The 18,219-nt window shown below is 36.1% G+C and overlaps 1 protein-coding gene across 1 annotated transcript in view; it reads left to right on the forward strand.

Moving 5' to 3' along the window:
- The window catches only part of LOC133527883 (replication factor C subunit 1), a 45,905-nt gene that overhangs the window by 8,845 nt on the left and 18,841 nt on the right, over positions 1–18,219 (forward strand). Inside the window, exons 7-12 of the mRNA XM_061865080.1 lie at positions 2,449–2,578; positions 2,650–2,777; positions 4,258–4,404; positions 6,687–6,770; positions 7,686–7,834; positions 12,013–12,207. Coding sequence (XP_061721064.1) covers positions 2,449–2,578; positions 2,650–2,777; positions 4,258–4,404; positions 6,687–6,770; positions 7,686–7,834; positions 12,013–12,207 — 833 coding nt within the window. The remainder of the gene's footprint in view (positions 1–2,448; positions 2,579–2,649; positions 2,778–4,257; positions 4,405–6,686; positions 6,771–7,685; positions 7,835–12,012; positions 12,208–18,219) is intronic.

An 18,219-nucleotide genomic window follows, 5' to 3' on the forward strand; every position in this document is an offset into this window, starting at 1 on the left:
ATGACACTCTGCCGTCAATTTTACCTTCTTCTTTAAAACCTTGGACCTTGTTATGTCTTTGTGATATGCTTTTACTATTTTTCCTGCCAATACAAAATATAAGTGGAAAAATCGATCGAAAGTTTCGCAAAATATATTTTCTTCATTTTTGCATTCGGGTGCTTATGTGTAATATGTATATATTAAAATAGTTTATTTTGAAATGAATCACTAGTCAAGGCCTATAGTATATCCCTTCAAGTGGCAGAAGCCAAAACGTAAAAAGTAGTCACGTGGCGGGGCCCCGTCGGGTGTTCAGCGCGGATTTAGAGAATATTACAAATTCAACTATTTAAGCTTATCTATGTATAAAAGTATATATTGAAGCATATATCGTTAGAATAAGCACTAAATACGCTATTCGAATAGAACAATTAAATTATTGTCTTCTTCTTCTTGGTCCCTCAATGCTGAGGATCGTGACATCATGTCCTTCTGTTGAAGTTGTCCTTGTTGTTGTTAAATTATTGTAATATTTATGCATTTCGCCACATGTTTTTTTTGTTACTTTTTGTATGTTTTTAAACATATTAAGTTCATGTTCTTGGAAAATTTATGGATTAATATAAATTGGTACATTTTTTTATACGTAAAAATTAGTCTATTCAAATGGTACCTTGTGACTTTGATATCTGTCAAGAAGGTAGTCTAGACTAGGTCCCAAAGTGGCGACTAGTGACATAGCCATCAAAAAGGCGTTATGCACTAATACACAACGAAAAATATTTTTTTTAATTGGTATTAACTCTGAAACTAGGCGATTTAAAAATGTTTATATGACATTTTTGCCTCTAAATACGATCCGGAATATACTGTTAATATTTTTCCTTTTCCTCGAGGGTACCGTGTATTTACAAAATAACCTCTTTAAAAATCAAGACAGAACTCGACCTAGGCGTTCGATCCCGGATGAACGGTCCTTAGCAACCAAGCGTTAACAAGCGTGTTTATGTATGTTTTCCTTGTCTAACTTGCTAGCTACTTTTGGGCGCTAGAAGAGCGTAAATATACGTCAAAGCCTTTAATTTTGCCGCTAAATATGGCAACACCTCACTAACCACCCTCTGTTGGCCGACAGCTTTCTGGCTATCGCATCGACCCGTGAGTGGTGGGCCACCACTTGAAGGGATAAATAACATAGTTGACGATAAAATAATTTTGTTCATCGGAAAGTTTTGTATGTTAATTAACTTTACGGAACAGGTCTTAACTGTACTTCTTTCCAAAGGAAAATAATACTCATTGAGACAATTCTAACAACCTCAAACGCAATTTGGTTGCGATATTTTGACACAGAGTTCCTATGGCCACCTCCTCTCTCATGCATCAGATCAGCTCGATGGTACCATAATATTTCATTGTCACCCTACTTACATATGTATGCAGATTTTCAACTTCATCTGAAACCTCAGTGGGTCAAATATACTTGTAATATTTGATTACAGACAGAGTAGACAGACAACAGACTGATTCTTTATTAGACATTAATTAAAGTCAGTCAATTATACTCATTACTATATAACTTCGAAGTAGTAGTAGTATTATAAGTGCATTTTTGCCATTATAAACTTTAAATAATAAATAATAATAGCAGTTTTCTCGACTTTTGCATTTAAAATTTATAATCGTCTTCATTGTAGTCAATTCTAAAAATAATATAGAAATAGTCGTTACAGTTAGAGTCTTGGTTCTTTTTTGAGAAGATAGCATAATTTATCTACTTTTTGGAGCTACACATATGCTTGTGCATACCTTATGCTTATGTTTTCAGTTATCTCAATACCAGCAAAAACATGCTACCTTTTTACGTTCACTTCCACAAATTACTTAGCTTTGCTAGTATTCTTCCTTTTTTCACTACTTGCCCGAAATTGACTTCTATTGCATTTTTAAGGTCAACTAAGTTTTGAATAGGTATCTATATATGATTTAAAGCAGACAGTTGTAACTTTTGTCTGAATAAGGGTCAGTTGCACCAACCAAACTTAGCGGACTGATCAACGTCAGACAGCAATGAGGTATGAAACTTCCCATACAACAAAATTTAGCGAACGCTTTAACGGTGACAGACGGTTTGGTGCAACCGACCCTTAGTAAGTAATATTATTTCGACACAAAACATTTGGTATCATTTTACTAGGTTCTCAATTTGCCGCGGTATACTCTAGTATTATATAGAACTATCAAAATTTTAATTTCATTAAGTTTAAATCATAATCAATATAAATTTCCGGAAAAGATCCCAGAACTAACAAAACAGAATACGGATGGCGTCAGAATAAGGACGTAGGCTTGCTGCGAGCGCGGCGCGCGGGGCGCCCGCCTGCCTGCTTTACCACTTCGTCTGCTTCACCCCCTCAAAAACCTAAAATCTGTCTATAAGAGCGCCTTAATTAAAATAATTCATAGATTTACAGGTCTGCTCAAGTACAAAACCGGCAACAGTTGCGGTGCAGTCTGCAATGTGGGTGGAAAAATATAAACCACAATCACTGAAGCAAATTATTGGTCAACATGGGGAAGCTAGCAACGTTAAAAAGTTGGTTGTCTTAACAAGTAATATTGTATTTATAATGAATAGCATTTTATTTTAATCACTTGTATTTTTAGATTATGCAACTGGCTTACCAAATGGTATGTGAATAGAAAAGCGAAACTACCAAAACCTAGCCCGTGGGCGAAAAACGATGACGGAGGATATTATAAAGCAGCTTTGCTGTCGGGACCTCCGGGCGTTGGTGAGTACGAATACCCATATATTTTTTAAGATCCAATGCGACCCCTGCTACCTATAAATGCATTTGACGTGAGCGTCAGGATGACAGGACCATGATAGCTATTTCTAACGAGAGTTACTCTAAGTTTTAGTATCGTTTTATACTATTTGGTACACCTCTCTAAAGATCGAAAAAGATTGAAAATAAAGCAGTTCTCCTAGTTGCAGACGTTGTATCGAATCCATCTTTTGGCTAAGATTTAGTACCTAATTTGTACCTTTCACGACGATTTGTCTTATGACGACGACTTACCAAATGAGTTACAGCTAAAATAACTTGTACCTATGTGCACTGTGGTGCTGCCAGTCAATGTGAACCGGCCCTTAAATTTTGTTCAAAAGATAATATTTTAACAGAAAACAGTTATTTATTTTACAAGAAGGGAAAGTAGTAGTTTAATCAATCGAAAAATGAACCACGAGGGTAGCGAGTGGTTCGAAAATTGGAATCTTAAGGGTTTCAAGACACAAGGGTTAAACAAACTTTTCTACTGAGTGAAACACAACATTTTTACCACACCAACGCGAGGAAAATACTTACTAAACTTCAAAATCATATCTTAAAGTCAATTTTAGCAACTATTTGATGAAATTTTTTAATCAAATACTTTGCTAGTCTTCTGGATATAATACAACTCTCCCATCCGTTTTGGAAGAATATAGAGGGCTTCTACGAGCTGGTCTGGTGAAAAATATATTTATTTATAAAGTCATGCTTCCTGGTAAATTGCTTTTTGTACGGACTTGTTCCAGTTCAGTTCATAATACCTTTTGTTTAATGGATTGAGGGTTTAAGCACAAAAAAACACCTCAGAAAATTCAGACTATGCCTCTGCAATGTGGGGTTCCCAGAGAGCATAGCTTTACGAATAAATATATTTTCACCACACCAGCTCGTTAAAGCTCTCTTTATTATTTAAAAACTGCTGTTAAAGTTAAATTTTCTCCACAAGAGTAGCACCGTCATTTCATTAAAATTTTCATTTATTTTCTCATGTAGGCTTGTAAAATTTACTTTTCAGTGATTATTTTGAAGTTTAAGTATTTTGCTCGCGTTGGTGTGATAAAAAATGTTGTGTTTCACTCTTTAAAAAAATTGTTTAAACCTCGTATCTTCAAGCCCACGCAACGCTTAAGATTCCACTTTTCATTTTTGTATTGGTTAAACAACTACTATACCCCCGTGTAAAATAATTAACTTAAATTTAAGGCCCGGGGCGAGGCGTATGAAGCGAATAGAAATAATTAGACACAATTATGTGTTATTAAACCGATTTTGTGTGCGTTACCTCAAACAATGGTGTGCAATACATGAACATAGTTAACATTTAAAGAGTTATCTGAAATAAATAGTTTTCCTTATGTGAAATGTATTTAATTGTCATTCTATTATCCTTACTTCTCGGATAGTTACAAGTTAATTAACAGCATGTGAGCACCAGGTAAGACGACGACGGTGACATTGGTGTGCAAAGAGCTTGGGTTCGATGTGGTGGAGTTCAACGCCTCCGACACGAGGAACAAGACCCTGATAAAGGAACAGATCGGCGAGTTGTTGACCACTACTTCCCTTTCCGGATATGCCAAGGGTATGTCTCAATTATGTTACTAAGGGTGGTATTCCACCTGGCCAATTTCTTGGTCCAATATGCATTGCGTCTCACTCTCGCGTTAAGCAAAATGTGAGATGCAAATAAAAATTGGAACAATAAATTAGACAGGTGGAATAAGGCATATAAATCAAATAAGTTACAAGTGCTACAACCATAAAATCGTATGTATTTGGTTTTATTAAATTAGTTGCAGCAATTAGTATTATATACAATCGTGATATAATTGAGAGCTTTTCAGTCGAGTACCACGTGTTAAGGCCACGAAGCTTGCTGAGTGGCTTTATTGGGTACGGGATTGAAAAGCTTGATTATATCACTATTGTATACAATACTTTTTCTACGAGTCAACAAAACTTTAAAGTAATAGAATCATATAGGTAAACAAACCGAAAGTACTATTTAAGGGCAACCGCGATATCTTCGTACTTGTACGCGCCCCGGCCGCCGGGGCCGGCGGGTTGGTCAACAACACCTCGGAACTCATGAGGCTCTGGTACTTGCTCCTTGCTAAATTAAATTTTTAAACAATTTTTTTCTCAAATTTGTCCACCTTAGCCTATGGAGACTAAACAAGCATCGCTAAGCGGTTTTTGTAGTCTGTGGATGTTGCTATATTAAGGGTGTAACTTCTGCGTTTATGACTTATGAAGCAATTGTTTCTACTACACAACCTTAAAATAAAGAAATAATTTGAGCTATCGTTTTGTTTCGTCTTCTTGACCGCGGCGAGCTGATTGGCCAATTTCATTATAGTTGACTAAACTGTTTCGAAATTAATATTATAGTTGAGTTGGGAGCCTATACATGAAAAGTACCCAATTACAGTTTGGTATACGAAATCTTAATTCAAGCATTACAATCGACGACTAGAAAAAATTATATTTGACATTACATTCCGAAATGATTACATTAAACAGATATATTTTGTTGTGATTTTATTATATTATATATGTTGCTTTCTACCCGGCCGCGCAACGTAAAGGAGGGTAATGTATTTATCAGTCTATGTATATCTGTTTGATATTTTGTGGTACTCCAGTCAAGAGACCAAACGCGAGTACCGATTTTAATGATTCTTAGCATTCATTACGCCAATCGATTTGTCATTGCCCGGGTGTCAAAGAAATAAACAATATGGCGAGAGACGAACATAGATATTGTGAAAAATAATAAACCGGTCAAGTGCGAGTTCGTTTACCTCGCGCACCGAAGATTCCGTACAAACTTTCAATTTTCTCATGTAATACTTTTGACCAGAAGTATACTATTAGTATAATTGTGTACAGCGCCGTCTATGGGCGAATTGGCTAACTAATTTGTGCAATCTGTATATATGTTGGTTTTTCAGGGATAATTCTTTATCAAGTGAACCGATTTCAATATTTTTTATTTTATTTGAAAGATGGTGCCTTGATTGTAATTTCATAGGAAACTCAACTATAATAAACACCCGCAAATTAACCCGGGTAATGTTTTTTGTTAATTAAAAAAAAAGTTATTAAGATAGAGGTCTGATTTTATTTTTCCTGTAATCTTTATGATAATGTTATTATTATGTAAAAATTTCATAATTTTTCATTCGTAAACTTCGGAGATAAGGGGGGAATGGTATTTATTTTTCACATTTTGCTTCTTAAGTAATTTTTTTTCAATATGAAAAAAAAAAATTGTTTTGTAATGTTCAATTTGAGCTCTTTCAAATGATACCCCACTTGGCCTAGTAACTAGACTTTGAAATTTTGCCCCCTCTTTATATTGGGAATTTTCCATAATTAATACAAATAAAATAAAAAAATTACACTTCCAATATGTTTGGGTTAGCGTTATTCATTACTATTCCAAATTTCAAATCGATAACTTAAGTACTTCTCGAGATATTTAGCAATGTGACAGACGGACGGACGGACAGAGTCGCACCATAAGGGTTTCTTTTGTACCTTTTTGGTACGGAACCCTAAAAATGGAAATGGACATGAGGAACATACAATGTCGAGTGAAAGTAGGTATCATTTTGTAGGAATTTAAAATTATATTTCATTTTCATTAATAATTTGAATTTAGAGTGATCATTTAGGATTTAATACGATTTTATGATTAGCTATGGCTATTTAATTCATACCCGAGAATGCCTATTTAATTTTAATTTATTGAATCTATCAATCAACTTTTTGGCTCTTATAAAATTGTCGTCATTTTGCATGGTCTGCGAAACTTGTTATAGATAACATAGTCAAATATTGATGCTTGATTACGTACAGGTATGACGGGCAAGCAAGCAGTGTCGAAGAAACATGTTTTAGTAATGGACGAAGTTGACGGTATGGCTGGCAACGAAGATAGAGGTAGGTCATTGACTCACTATTTTGTATTTAAATTTAAATTCTAGAACAAGATTAATAAGCTGGAACAAATCTCTCTCTTTGGGTATAATTATTTGTCGCTATACTCGCTACCGTAAAACGGGATGGAAAGACACAGCTTTCAGCTTCAAGGACGATTTTTAACAATAATCCAAATGATGAAAATAAAAATGTTGACATCATTTTTTGTCTGATTGTGATAAAAAAATGGTAGTTTTTTTCTCCTTATTCTGGTCGGAATAAACGCGAAATCCAAATTCGGGGCAAAAAAATTGCATGACATTTTCATAAATTTCCTGTAATTCGATGAAGATTTTGTAGGACACACGGTGAAACTGCGCTTATGTTGTACAGAATAAGGATCTCTATCTTGTCACCAAATTTTATCTAAATCTGAGAAAAGTGAAAAAAAAAGACATCAAAGTAAAAAAGGCCCCTTTATCTGTTAAACAGTTCTTTGATATATTATTATCATTTCGTGTTTTTTAAACCCCAAGACGTGTTTCTACTCGTATACCCCTATGTTATATCTAATCACCTCCTATGGCGTAACAACTCACCCCATATGCGTGTCCGCTGACCCCTCTATGACGTGAAATTGCTTGTAAAGTAATGCCTAATAGAGAAGGTTTGTGATATTATTCATTATTTAAGTATTTCAGATACTGTGTTGCCAGGTTAGCTACTTGCACTTTATTACTACATTTATCACTGAAACAGAGTGGTCATTTCTTACCACGGCGAGGACTTACTTTAGAGTAACAAAGGAACGTTTAATAGTACATTACGATACAAGTGCGAAAAATAGGAAATTCGAAACGAGTGGCGATAAATTAAAACACGACTGAAGGGAGTGTTTTAAATCGACACGATCTAATGTGTGTATCTAAATTGCAGGCGGCCTCCAGGAGTTGATAAGTCTCATAAAAACAGCATCAGTACCCATCATCTGCATGTGCAATGACAGAAACAGCCAAAAAATGAGATCTCTCGTCAATTATTGCTACGATTTGAGATTTAACAGGCCTCGGGTTGATCAAATAAAGGTAAAACGTTCATGTTCGTAAGGTATTTTTATATTGATAAAAGTTCAAAAAGTATATACACAACTAGTTTTAACCGACTTCAAGACTTCAAAAGAGGAGGTTATCAATTCGGTTGTATTTTTTTTAAATGTTTGTTAGTCCATATCTCCGTCATTTCTGAACAGATTTTGAAAAAATTTTTTTTTTTTTAATTTATATACATACAGATTGGTCCCGTTTTTGTCAATACTCAGTTCTGATGATGAGATCCATGAGGAATCGAAGGAACTCTTCAAATGTGAAAGGCATACATATAGTGATTTTTGTATTTTCTGTAACAAATCAAGCATTTACATTTAAAAAAGTGACATTTGATGAAGTGGAACTGCTGATGGTGAACAGAACGGAACTCTTCAATGATGTATAGTTCACGTTTGGCAATTTGTTCTCTTTGCCAAGCAGTTAGGTTTTTAAGGCACATTTTTATATTTCTATCCTATTTAGTTTTTTTTTAAATAATTATCTGGTGCTTTATTTTGTGCATGGTGTGAAATAATTTATATTAAATACAGTCGAATACCCTATTGCGGGTATCTTACCAGTCAACCATAAGGTGGGTGCAGTGGCAAAAAAAAACATGTTACTTCCTTTTCTACATAATTAGGCGTACGACGCTGTCTTTTTAATTTCATTGTATGAAATCTAAAATCAACAATAATCGTTCTTTCACCGGTCTCCCTCATGTGTTGTGTTAGAGAATGTGTATTTCCCGATCTGATGAAGTACAGTAAGGTCATTCCTCTATTTAAAGCGGGCAGCAAAGATGACCTTGGAAATTTTAGACCTATTTCAATACTTCCTGTTCTCAGTAAAGTGTTTGAAAAAATTGTATTAAACCAATTGCTTCGACATTTCAACTCGAATGAACTACTTCAAGATCAGCAATTTGGTTTTACAAGAGGTCGTTCGACGACTGATGCCGCCTCTGTACTAATCAAGCACATATACGACGCCTGGGAACACTCGCTAGATGCTATAGGTGTCTTCTGCGATCTGTCCAAAGCATTTGATTGCGTGGAGCATGACACACTTCTACACAAGCTGAAGCACTACGGTCTGTCAACGGAAGCTCTAAGCCTTGTTAAGTCTTACTTAAACCAAAGAACCCAGAAAGTGGTTGTAAATGGAACGGAGTCTACTGGAATGACTGTAAAGCTCGGAGTTCCACAGGGTTCAATTTTGGGTCCTTTTCTCTTCCTTGTATATATAAATGATCTGCCGAACCTTGTAAAACATAAATGTGAGATAGTCTTATTTGCTGATGACACCTCACTAATTTTCAAAGTTGACAGGAAACTGAGCGATTATAGCCAAGTCAATGAAACTTTGGAAAAGGTACTAGAATGGTTCACAGCAAATAACTTACTTCTTAATGCGAAAAAGACGAAATGTGTCAAATTTTCGCTGCCGAATGTAAGAAAATCTGAAACTATCATCACATTAAATGGCGAAACGCTGGACCTTGTCGAGAATACGGTTTTTCTGGGCTTTACTTTAGATAGTAAACTGCAATGGGCCCCTCACATATCTGCCCTGGCGAAAAGGTTGAGCTCTGCCGCGTATGCAGTAAGAAGAATCAGGCAGTTTACTGACGTGGAGACAGCTCGCCTAGTTTACTTCAGTTACTTTCACAGTATTATGTCTTATGGCATACTGGTGTGGGGCAAAGCAGCTGACATAGAAACCATCTTCGTTCTTCAGAAGAGGGCAATCAGATCCATTTATAACATGGCTTCTCGTGACTCACTGAGAGAACGATTCAAGGAAATAGATATTCTCACAGTAGCTTCACAATACATACTAGATGTGATAATGTATACGCATAAGAATATAAAGTCCTTTAAGAAACTGTCTAATATCCATAGTTATAATACGCGAAATAAACATAAGTTAGTAGTCTCCAAGTTTCGTCTACAGAAAGTTAAAAAATCGTTCATGGGAAACTGTGTAACATTTTATAACAAAGTACCCTTAGAGGCATGGAACCTGCCCTATACTTCATTCAAGCAATACGTCAAAAATGCACTTCTCAAAAAGGGATACTATAAAATAGATGACTACTTGGGAGACACGGAATCATGGCCAAGTATCCAGTCTCAAAAGCTGTAATAGTTTTGCGTGCAGTGTCCCGGAGAGGCATATGGCGCTGTTGTTTCTAGCTGTTCAACCTTATGTATTAATGTTTGTTATGTTTTAGTTATTTTGATGATGACATTGACATATTAAATACATAGTAGTTATGTATTCTGTAGAACTAGTTTTAAGATTGTTAGCTTAACAGTCTCTTGACGTGAAATATGTATTTCATACAATTTTTTATTTTTTTTATTCTTTGACATTTGGAGAACCTTTACACCTCCAAATCTTATTATTGTGTATTATTATTTTTCTCAGACCGTGGGGACCTTATACATCTCCAAACTTAATGTATTAACCGTGGAGACTATACGTCTCTGTCATATTGTATAATATACTTGACTTGGTACATACTAGTTATGTACAGAATGTAGCATTAGTTTATGAGACTGCTAGTTTAACAGTCCAGACGCGGTTTATTTATTTAGTATAAATTTTATTTTGACACTTGGAGAGACTTTACACCTCCAAATTTTATTAATATTAGTACTCTGACATTGGGGACCTTTTACATCTCCAGATTTAATGTGTTTTTAACCATAGAGACTATACATCTCTATTGTATTGTAGTAATTATTTATTTTAAGATTATTATAATGTAATGTTTACCCAGGTATTGGCTGTTGTATTTATAAAATGTTGTTATGTATTTTTCATGTCACTATATGATGTTACTGTAAATGTTGTATTGACTTGTAAAAGAGCCCTTGAGGCCTACTTGCAGAATAAAATTTTGAATTTTGAATTTTGAATTGAAGTCGGTTTTTTTTTCTTAAAAATTATGTATTGGTGTGAACAATACAATAAAAATTGTGATATGAATATTTTAAGCTCTTCTAAAATAATCGCGCGCCTTTATTCAACATACACTACAAGCATACTTTGCATAGCAAGTGAGCAAGCATACTCGCACTTTTCTGCTAGAAAACGGTGTGCAATATTTTGTATGTCGAGAAGAAAAGTTGGATGTGTCACACCAGACTAGAGTTATCTGCACTAAAGTCAAAGTTATCTCGTTACGCTCAGGTTTCCATATGAGAATTGCTACGATCGGGGTTCAATAGGGAGTATTACTGCAATGTTCTGCCGCCAGAGTGCAGCACTGGCACCTGTCGTAAACCAAACAGTAACTTATACATACTGGCCATACTGGGCCTTCAACTACTTTGATACTAAAATATGACATTGATGCATCAAGGCGGTTTGTTTACACAGGGCTTAGTGGGAAACGTGAAAATCGAAATTTAGTTATCTGCCTCTTTATCGTTCGAATATGCAAAAGTGATATAGAGGTTAGATAACGTAATTTCTATTTTCATGTTTCGCGGTGAAGTGATTTCAGCAGAATTAAGTGATTTTTTTAAATTTGCTCTGTAGTCAATCACATCGCAACTAGACTTCTATAATTAAAACAATGCTAAAAAATCCGTTGCTTTAGCTCTTTTTATTACCTTACTTATTGAAACAATGTAGAGAAGAGCACAGCAGGCATAATATTTTTACAGTAATGTAACCTATTTTTTAAAACTTTTCAAATCTTTAATGAACACCAGAATTTATTATATTTATTGAATATCTATCACAGCTTTGTAGATAATATAGTTTTGTTTAAATCTAATAAAATATATATTCAGTTACATAGTACTCGTATTTTTAATATTTTTCAATAAAACTCACCTCCGCATAAAAAAAGATCATAACACAACCTTTATTAATGAAAATCTTTATAATTGAGACAACATTTTTTTTACAACTGGCTTATTAATGTGAACCCTGGTCAATTGACACAAAATTGCCGGCCTTGAGATTTCAACTATACAGGTTTCACTGTACGTTTAGCCAAATATTTATTTACAATAACAGTATACATAATGGATATATACAGTGGTGTTATTATAACTAGCGTAATATAAAAAGGCCCTTGAGGCATTGTACCAAGGATGCTGGGGGCATTCACCTTATTGTGTAATAAAGTAATAACGGTGTCGGTGTCTCTTGGACAGGCGGCGATGATGTCGGTGTGCTGCAAGGAGGGCATCAAGGTGCCGGGCGAGGCGCTGTCGCAGCTGATCGTGGCCGCCAACCAGGACGTGCGTCAGACGCTCAACCTGCTCTCCATGTGGGCTGTGGACCGCGGCCGCGCCGACGCCGACCGCCTCGCGAGAGACGCCTCGCAGACTAAAAAAGATATCAAACTCGTAAGTGCACCACTCACTGCTCATTTCTCGTTCGATATTGTTACTGTACTACCACAGCATAATGTACGGCTCCCACCGAACAGGCGGAGTCGGGCCGCGTCGGAGCGCATTTCAAAGTAACATTAAGGACGCGGACGGATTCCATCGTGTCTGTCATACACAATAGGCACATTGAAAATGCGCTCCGACGCGGCCCGACTCCGCCCATACGGTGAGAAACTTTTACTTACTTAAAAAATTTCATATGGCTTGCTTCAAACAAATTAGTTTTTAATCTCAATGCTCTGCACCAAGTAAATGAAATTAGTTGTTCTGGACATTTTCCGCCAGTTGACACCCAAAGTGCCCATCTCGTGGTAAACTGAGGTAGTGCTCTAACCGCTCCAGCTCGGCTGCAGATTGCTTACCGCGCGTCGGTATATGGTGTTTAGAGACTGGTGCTTTGTCCTGTACACGTACTCCTGCCTGTTACTGTTACAGTCCTGCATCGTTATTCATAAAAGTGCTACAAGTCTACTAATAGAGGCTTGTAAAGTTTTATGAATATTAGGGTAGAATTTATGATTATTTCATTGCCCTCCATGAACGCTAAGCAGACGTCCTGTCCAATGAGAATTTGAAATGGAGGTGGATTGTTAAAGAAAACTGAGCCAATTTTCAATTTAACGCATATCAGTGAAAGAATAAGGATCAAAGTCAAATGGCGTTCTAAAATGTTTAATCATGTATCTAAAGATGGCAGTAAATTTACTGTGGTTACAAAATTTTCTTTGACAATCCACCTCTATACAATACAAATACTCTTTATTGCACACCTCAATACAGAAACAAATCAAACCTCCTCCATTTCAAAGTCCTCTATTTCTAATTTTCTTTGGCCATGGCTACACACCAAGCTATAACATGCAAAATTTGCGAGCATTATAGTTTTAAAGTCTTCTGAAAGCAGGGACTGAAAAGGTACCCTTAAAAACGGTTTTGACCGGTCTTTTTAAAGGGTACCCGACCGTTAAACTAGCATTTCGGTACCGATATTAACGCTTTGGGTATCCAAATAAGCTTCCGTCCAAACGGTACCCTTAAATAAAAGTACCTTTAAAACAATTTTGAAACGGTACCCGACCGTTGAAATAGCATTACGGAAGCGGTATCAATACTTTAGGTATCCAAACAAGCTTCCATCCAAACGGTACCCTTAGACTTTAAAACAATTTTGAAGGGGTACCCGACCGTTAAAATAGCATTCCGGAAGCGATATCAATACTTTGGGTATCCAAACAAGCTTCCGTCCAAACGGTACCCTTAAGTAAAAGTATCTTGCCACGCGATCGGATACCCGAATACAAACCGGTCACTCAATTTGAATGATCGCCCGCCATCTTGGATTTGGGCATTTAAGCTCAGATTAAGATGAAAATCGATATCTGAGGATCCCAGAGGATCTTTATTATAATTCTGAGGTCAAATTTTTAGAAAACGCACGCCATTTTTGATTTCGGCATTTAAGCTCAGATTCAGATGTAAATCGATATCTGAGGATCCCAGAGGACCTTTATTATGATTCTGAGGTCAAATTTTTAGAAAACGCACGCCATTATAAATTTCGGCATTTAAGCTCAGATTGAGATGAAAATCGATATCTGAGGATCCCAGAGGACCTTTATTATGATTCCGAGGTCAATTTTTTAGAAAACGCACGCCATTTTTGATTTCGGCATTTAAGCTCAGATTCAGATGAAAATCGATATCTGAGGATCCCAGAGGATCTTTATTATGATTCTGAGGTCAAATTTTTAGAAAACGCACGCCATTTTTGATTTCGGCATTTAAGCTCAGATTCAGATGAAAATCGATATCTGAGGATCCCAGAGGACCTTTATTATGATTCCGAGGTCAAATTTTTAGAAAACGCACGCCATTTTAAATTTCGGCATTTAAGCTCAGATTAAGATGAAAATCGATATCTGAGGATCCCAGAGGATCTTTATTATGATTCTGAGGTCAAATTTTTAGAAAACGCACGCCATTTTTGATTTCGGCATTTAAGCTCAGATTCAGATGTAAATCGATATCTGAGGATCCCAGAGGATCTTTATTATGATTCTGAGGTCAAATTTTTAGAAAACGCACGCCATTTTAAATGTCGGCATTTAAGGTCCGATTAAGATGAAAATCGATATCTGAGGATCCCAGAGGATCTTTATTATGATTCTGAGGTCAAATTTTTAGAAAACGCACGCCATTTTTGATTTCGGCATTTAAGCTCAGATTGAGATGAAAATCGATATCTGAGGATCCCAGAGGACCTTTATTATGATTCCGAGGTAAAATTTTTAGAAAACGCACGCCATTTTAAATTTCGGCATTTAAGCTCAGATTAAGATGAAAATCGATATCTGAGGATCCCAGAGGACCTTTATTGTGAATCTGAGGTCAAATTTTTAGAAAACGCACTCCATTTTTTGTTTCGGCATTTATGCTCAGATTAAGATGAAAATCGATATCTGAGGATCCCAGAGGACCTTTATTATGATTCCGAGGTCAAATTTTTAGAAAACGCACGCCATTTTTGATTTCGGCATTTATGCTCAGATTCAGATGAAAATCGATATCTGAGGATCCGAGTGGACCTTTATTGTGAATCTGAGGTCAAATTTGTAGAAAACGCACGCCATTTTAAATTTCGGCATTTAAGGTCCGATTAAGATGAAAAACGATATCTGAGGATCCCAGAGGACCTTTATTATGATTCCGAGGTCAAATTTGTAGAAAACGCACGCCATTTTTGATTTCGGTATTTAAGCTCAGATTGAGATGAAAATCGATATCTGAGGATTCCAGAGGACCTTTATTATGATTCTGAGGTCAAATTTGTAGAAAACGCACGCCATTTTTAATTTCGGCATTTAAGGTCAGATTAAGATGAAAATCGATATCTGAGGATCCCAGAGGACCTTTATTATGATTCCGAGGTCAAATTTTTAGAAAACGCACGCCATTTTTTGTTTCGGCATTTATGCTCAGATTAAGATGAAAATCGATATCTGAGTATCCCAGAGAATCTTTATTATGATTCTGAGGTCAAATTTTTAGAAAACGCACGCCATTTTTTATTTCGGTATTTATGCTCAGATTCAGATGAAAATCGATATCTGAGTATCCCAGAGAATCTTTATTATGATTCTGAGGTCAAATTTTTAGAAAACGCACGCCATTTTTTATTTCGGCATTTATGCTCAGATTCAGATGAAAATCGATATCTGAGGATCCGAGTGGACCTTTATTGTGAATCTGAGGTCAAATTTGTAGAAAACGCACGCCATTTTAAATTTCGGCATTTAAGGTCCGATTAAGATGAAAAACGATATCTGAGGATCCCAGAGGATCTTTATTATGATTCTGAGGTCAAATTTTTAGAAAACGCACGCCATTTTTGATTTCGGCATTTAAGCTCAGATTCAGATGTAAATCGATATCTGAGGATCCCAGAGGATCTTTATTATGATTCTGAGGTCAAATTTTTAGAAAACGCACGCCATTTTAAATGTCGGCATTTAAGGTCCGATTAAGATGAAAATCGATATCTGAGGATCCCAGAGGATCTTTATTATGATTCTGAGGTCAAATTTTTAGAAAACGCACGCCATTTTTGATTTCGGCATTTAAGCTCAGATTGAGATGAAAATCGATATCTGAGGATCCCAGAGGACCTTTATTATGATTCCGAGGTAAAATTTTTAGAAAACTCACGCCATTTTAAATTTCGGCATTTAAGCTCAGATTAAGATGAAAATCGATATCTGAGGATCCCAGAGGACCTTTATTGTGAATCTGAGGTCAAATTTTTAGAAAACGCACGCCATTTTTTGTTTCGGCATTTATGCTCAGATTAAGATGAAAATCGATATCTGAGGATCCCAGAGGACCTTTATTATGATTCCGAGGTCAAATTTTTAGAAAACGCACGCCATTTTTGATTTCGGCATTTATGCTCAGATTCAGATGAAAATCGATATCTGAGGATCCGAGTGGACCTTTATTGTGAATCTGAGGTCAAATTTGTAGAAAACGCACGCCATTTTAAATTTCGGCATTTAAGGTCCGATTAAGATGAAAAACGATATCTGAGGATCCCAGAGGACCTTTATTATGATTCCGAGGTCAAATTTGTAGAAAACGCACGCCATTTTTGATTTCGGTATTTAAGCTCAGATTGAGATGAAAATCGATATCTGAGGATTCCAGAGGACCTTTATTATGATTCTGAGGTCAAATTTGTAGAAAACGCACGCCATTTTTAATTTCGGCATTTAAGGTCAGATTAAGATGAAAATCGATATCTGAGGATCCCAGAGGACCTTTATTATGATTCCGAGGTCAAATTTTTAGAAAACGCACGCCATTTTTTGTTTCGGCATTTATGCTCAGATTAAGATGAAAATCGATATCTGAGTATCCCAGAGAATCTTTATTATGATTCTGAGGTCAAATTTTTAGAAAACGCACGCCATTTTTTATTTCGGCATTTATGCTCAGATTCAGATGAAAATCGATATCTGAGTATCCCAGAGAATCTTTATTATGATTCTGAGGTCAAATTTTTAGAAAACGCACGCCATTTTTTATTTCGGCATTTATGCTCAGATTCAGATGAAAATCGATATCTGAGGATCCGAGTGGACCTTTATTGTGAATCTGAGGTCAAATTTGTAGAAAACGCACGCCATTTTAAATTTCGGCATTTAAGGTCCGATTAAGATGAAAAACGATATCTGAGGATCCCAGAGGACCTTTATTATGATTCCGAGGTCAAATTTGTAGAAAACGCACGCCATTTTTGATTTCGGCATTTAAGCTCAGATTCAGATGTAAATCGATATCTGAGGATCCCAGAGGACCTTTATTATGATTCTGAGGTCAAATTTGTAGAAAACGCACGCCATTTTTAATTTCGGCATTTAAGGTCAGATTAAGATGAAAATCGATATCTGAGGATCCCTAGGACCTATATTATGATTCCGAGGTCAAATTTTTAGAAAACGCACGCCATTTTTTGTTTCGGCATTTATGCTCAGATTAAGATGAAAATCGATATCTGAGTATCCCAGGGAATCTTTATTATGATTCTGAGGTCAAATTTTTAGAAATCGCACGCCATTTTTTATTTCGGCATTTATGCTCAGATTCAGATGAAAATCGATATCTGAGGATCCGAGTGGACCTTTATTGTGAATCTGAGGTCAAATTTGTAGAAAACGCACGCCATTTTTTATTTCGGCATTTATGCTCAGATTCAGATGAAAATCGATATCTGAGGATCCCAGTGGACCTTTATTGTGAATCTGAGGACAAATTTGTAGAAAACGCACGCCATTTTAAATTTCGGCATTTAAGGTCCGATTAAGATGAAAAACGATATCTGAGGATCCCAGAGGACCTTTATTATGATTCCGAGGTCGAATTTGTAGAAAACGCACGCCATTTTTGATTTCGGTATTTAAGCTCAGATTAAGATGAAAATCGATATCTGAGGATCCCAGAGGACCTTTATTATGATTCCGAGGTCAAATTTTTAGAAAACGCACGCCATTTTTTGTTTCGGCATTTATGCTCAGATTAAGATGAAAATCGATATCTGAGTATCCCAGAGGATCTTTATTATGATTCTGAGGTCTAATTTTTAGAAAACGCACGCCATTTTTGATTTCGGCATTTAAGCTCAGATTGAGATGAAAATCGATATCTGAGGATCCCAGAGGACCTTTATTATGATTCCGAGGTCAAATTTTTAGAAAACGCACGCCATTTTTGATTTCGGCATTTAAGCTCAGATTGAGATGAAAATCGATATCTGAGGATCCCAGAGGACCTATATTATGAATATAACACTTACTTTTACTTTTCACTTTATCTAAATCCACGAATTCCATGTTGAATGTCTTGCACTCGCGTTTCGACTCTGGCCTTGTCGGTGTCAGTCTTACTCATGGGGCGACACTTAGAAATGTAGTT

The sequence above is a fragment of the Cydia pomonella genome, chromosome 1 (genome assembly GCF_033807575.1).
Source record: "Cydia pomonella isolate Wapato2018A chromosome 1, ilCydPomo1, whole genome shotgun sequence".
NCBI lineage: Eukaryota > Metazoa > Arthropoda > Insecta > Lepidoptera > Tortricidae > Cydia > Cydia pomonella.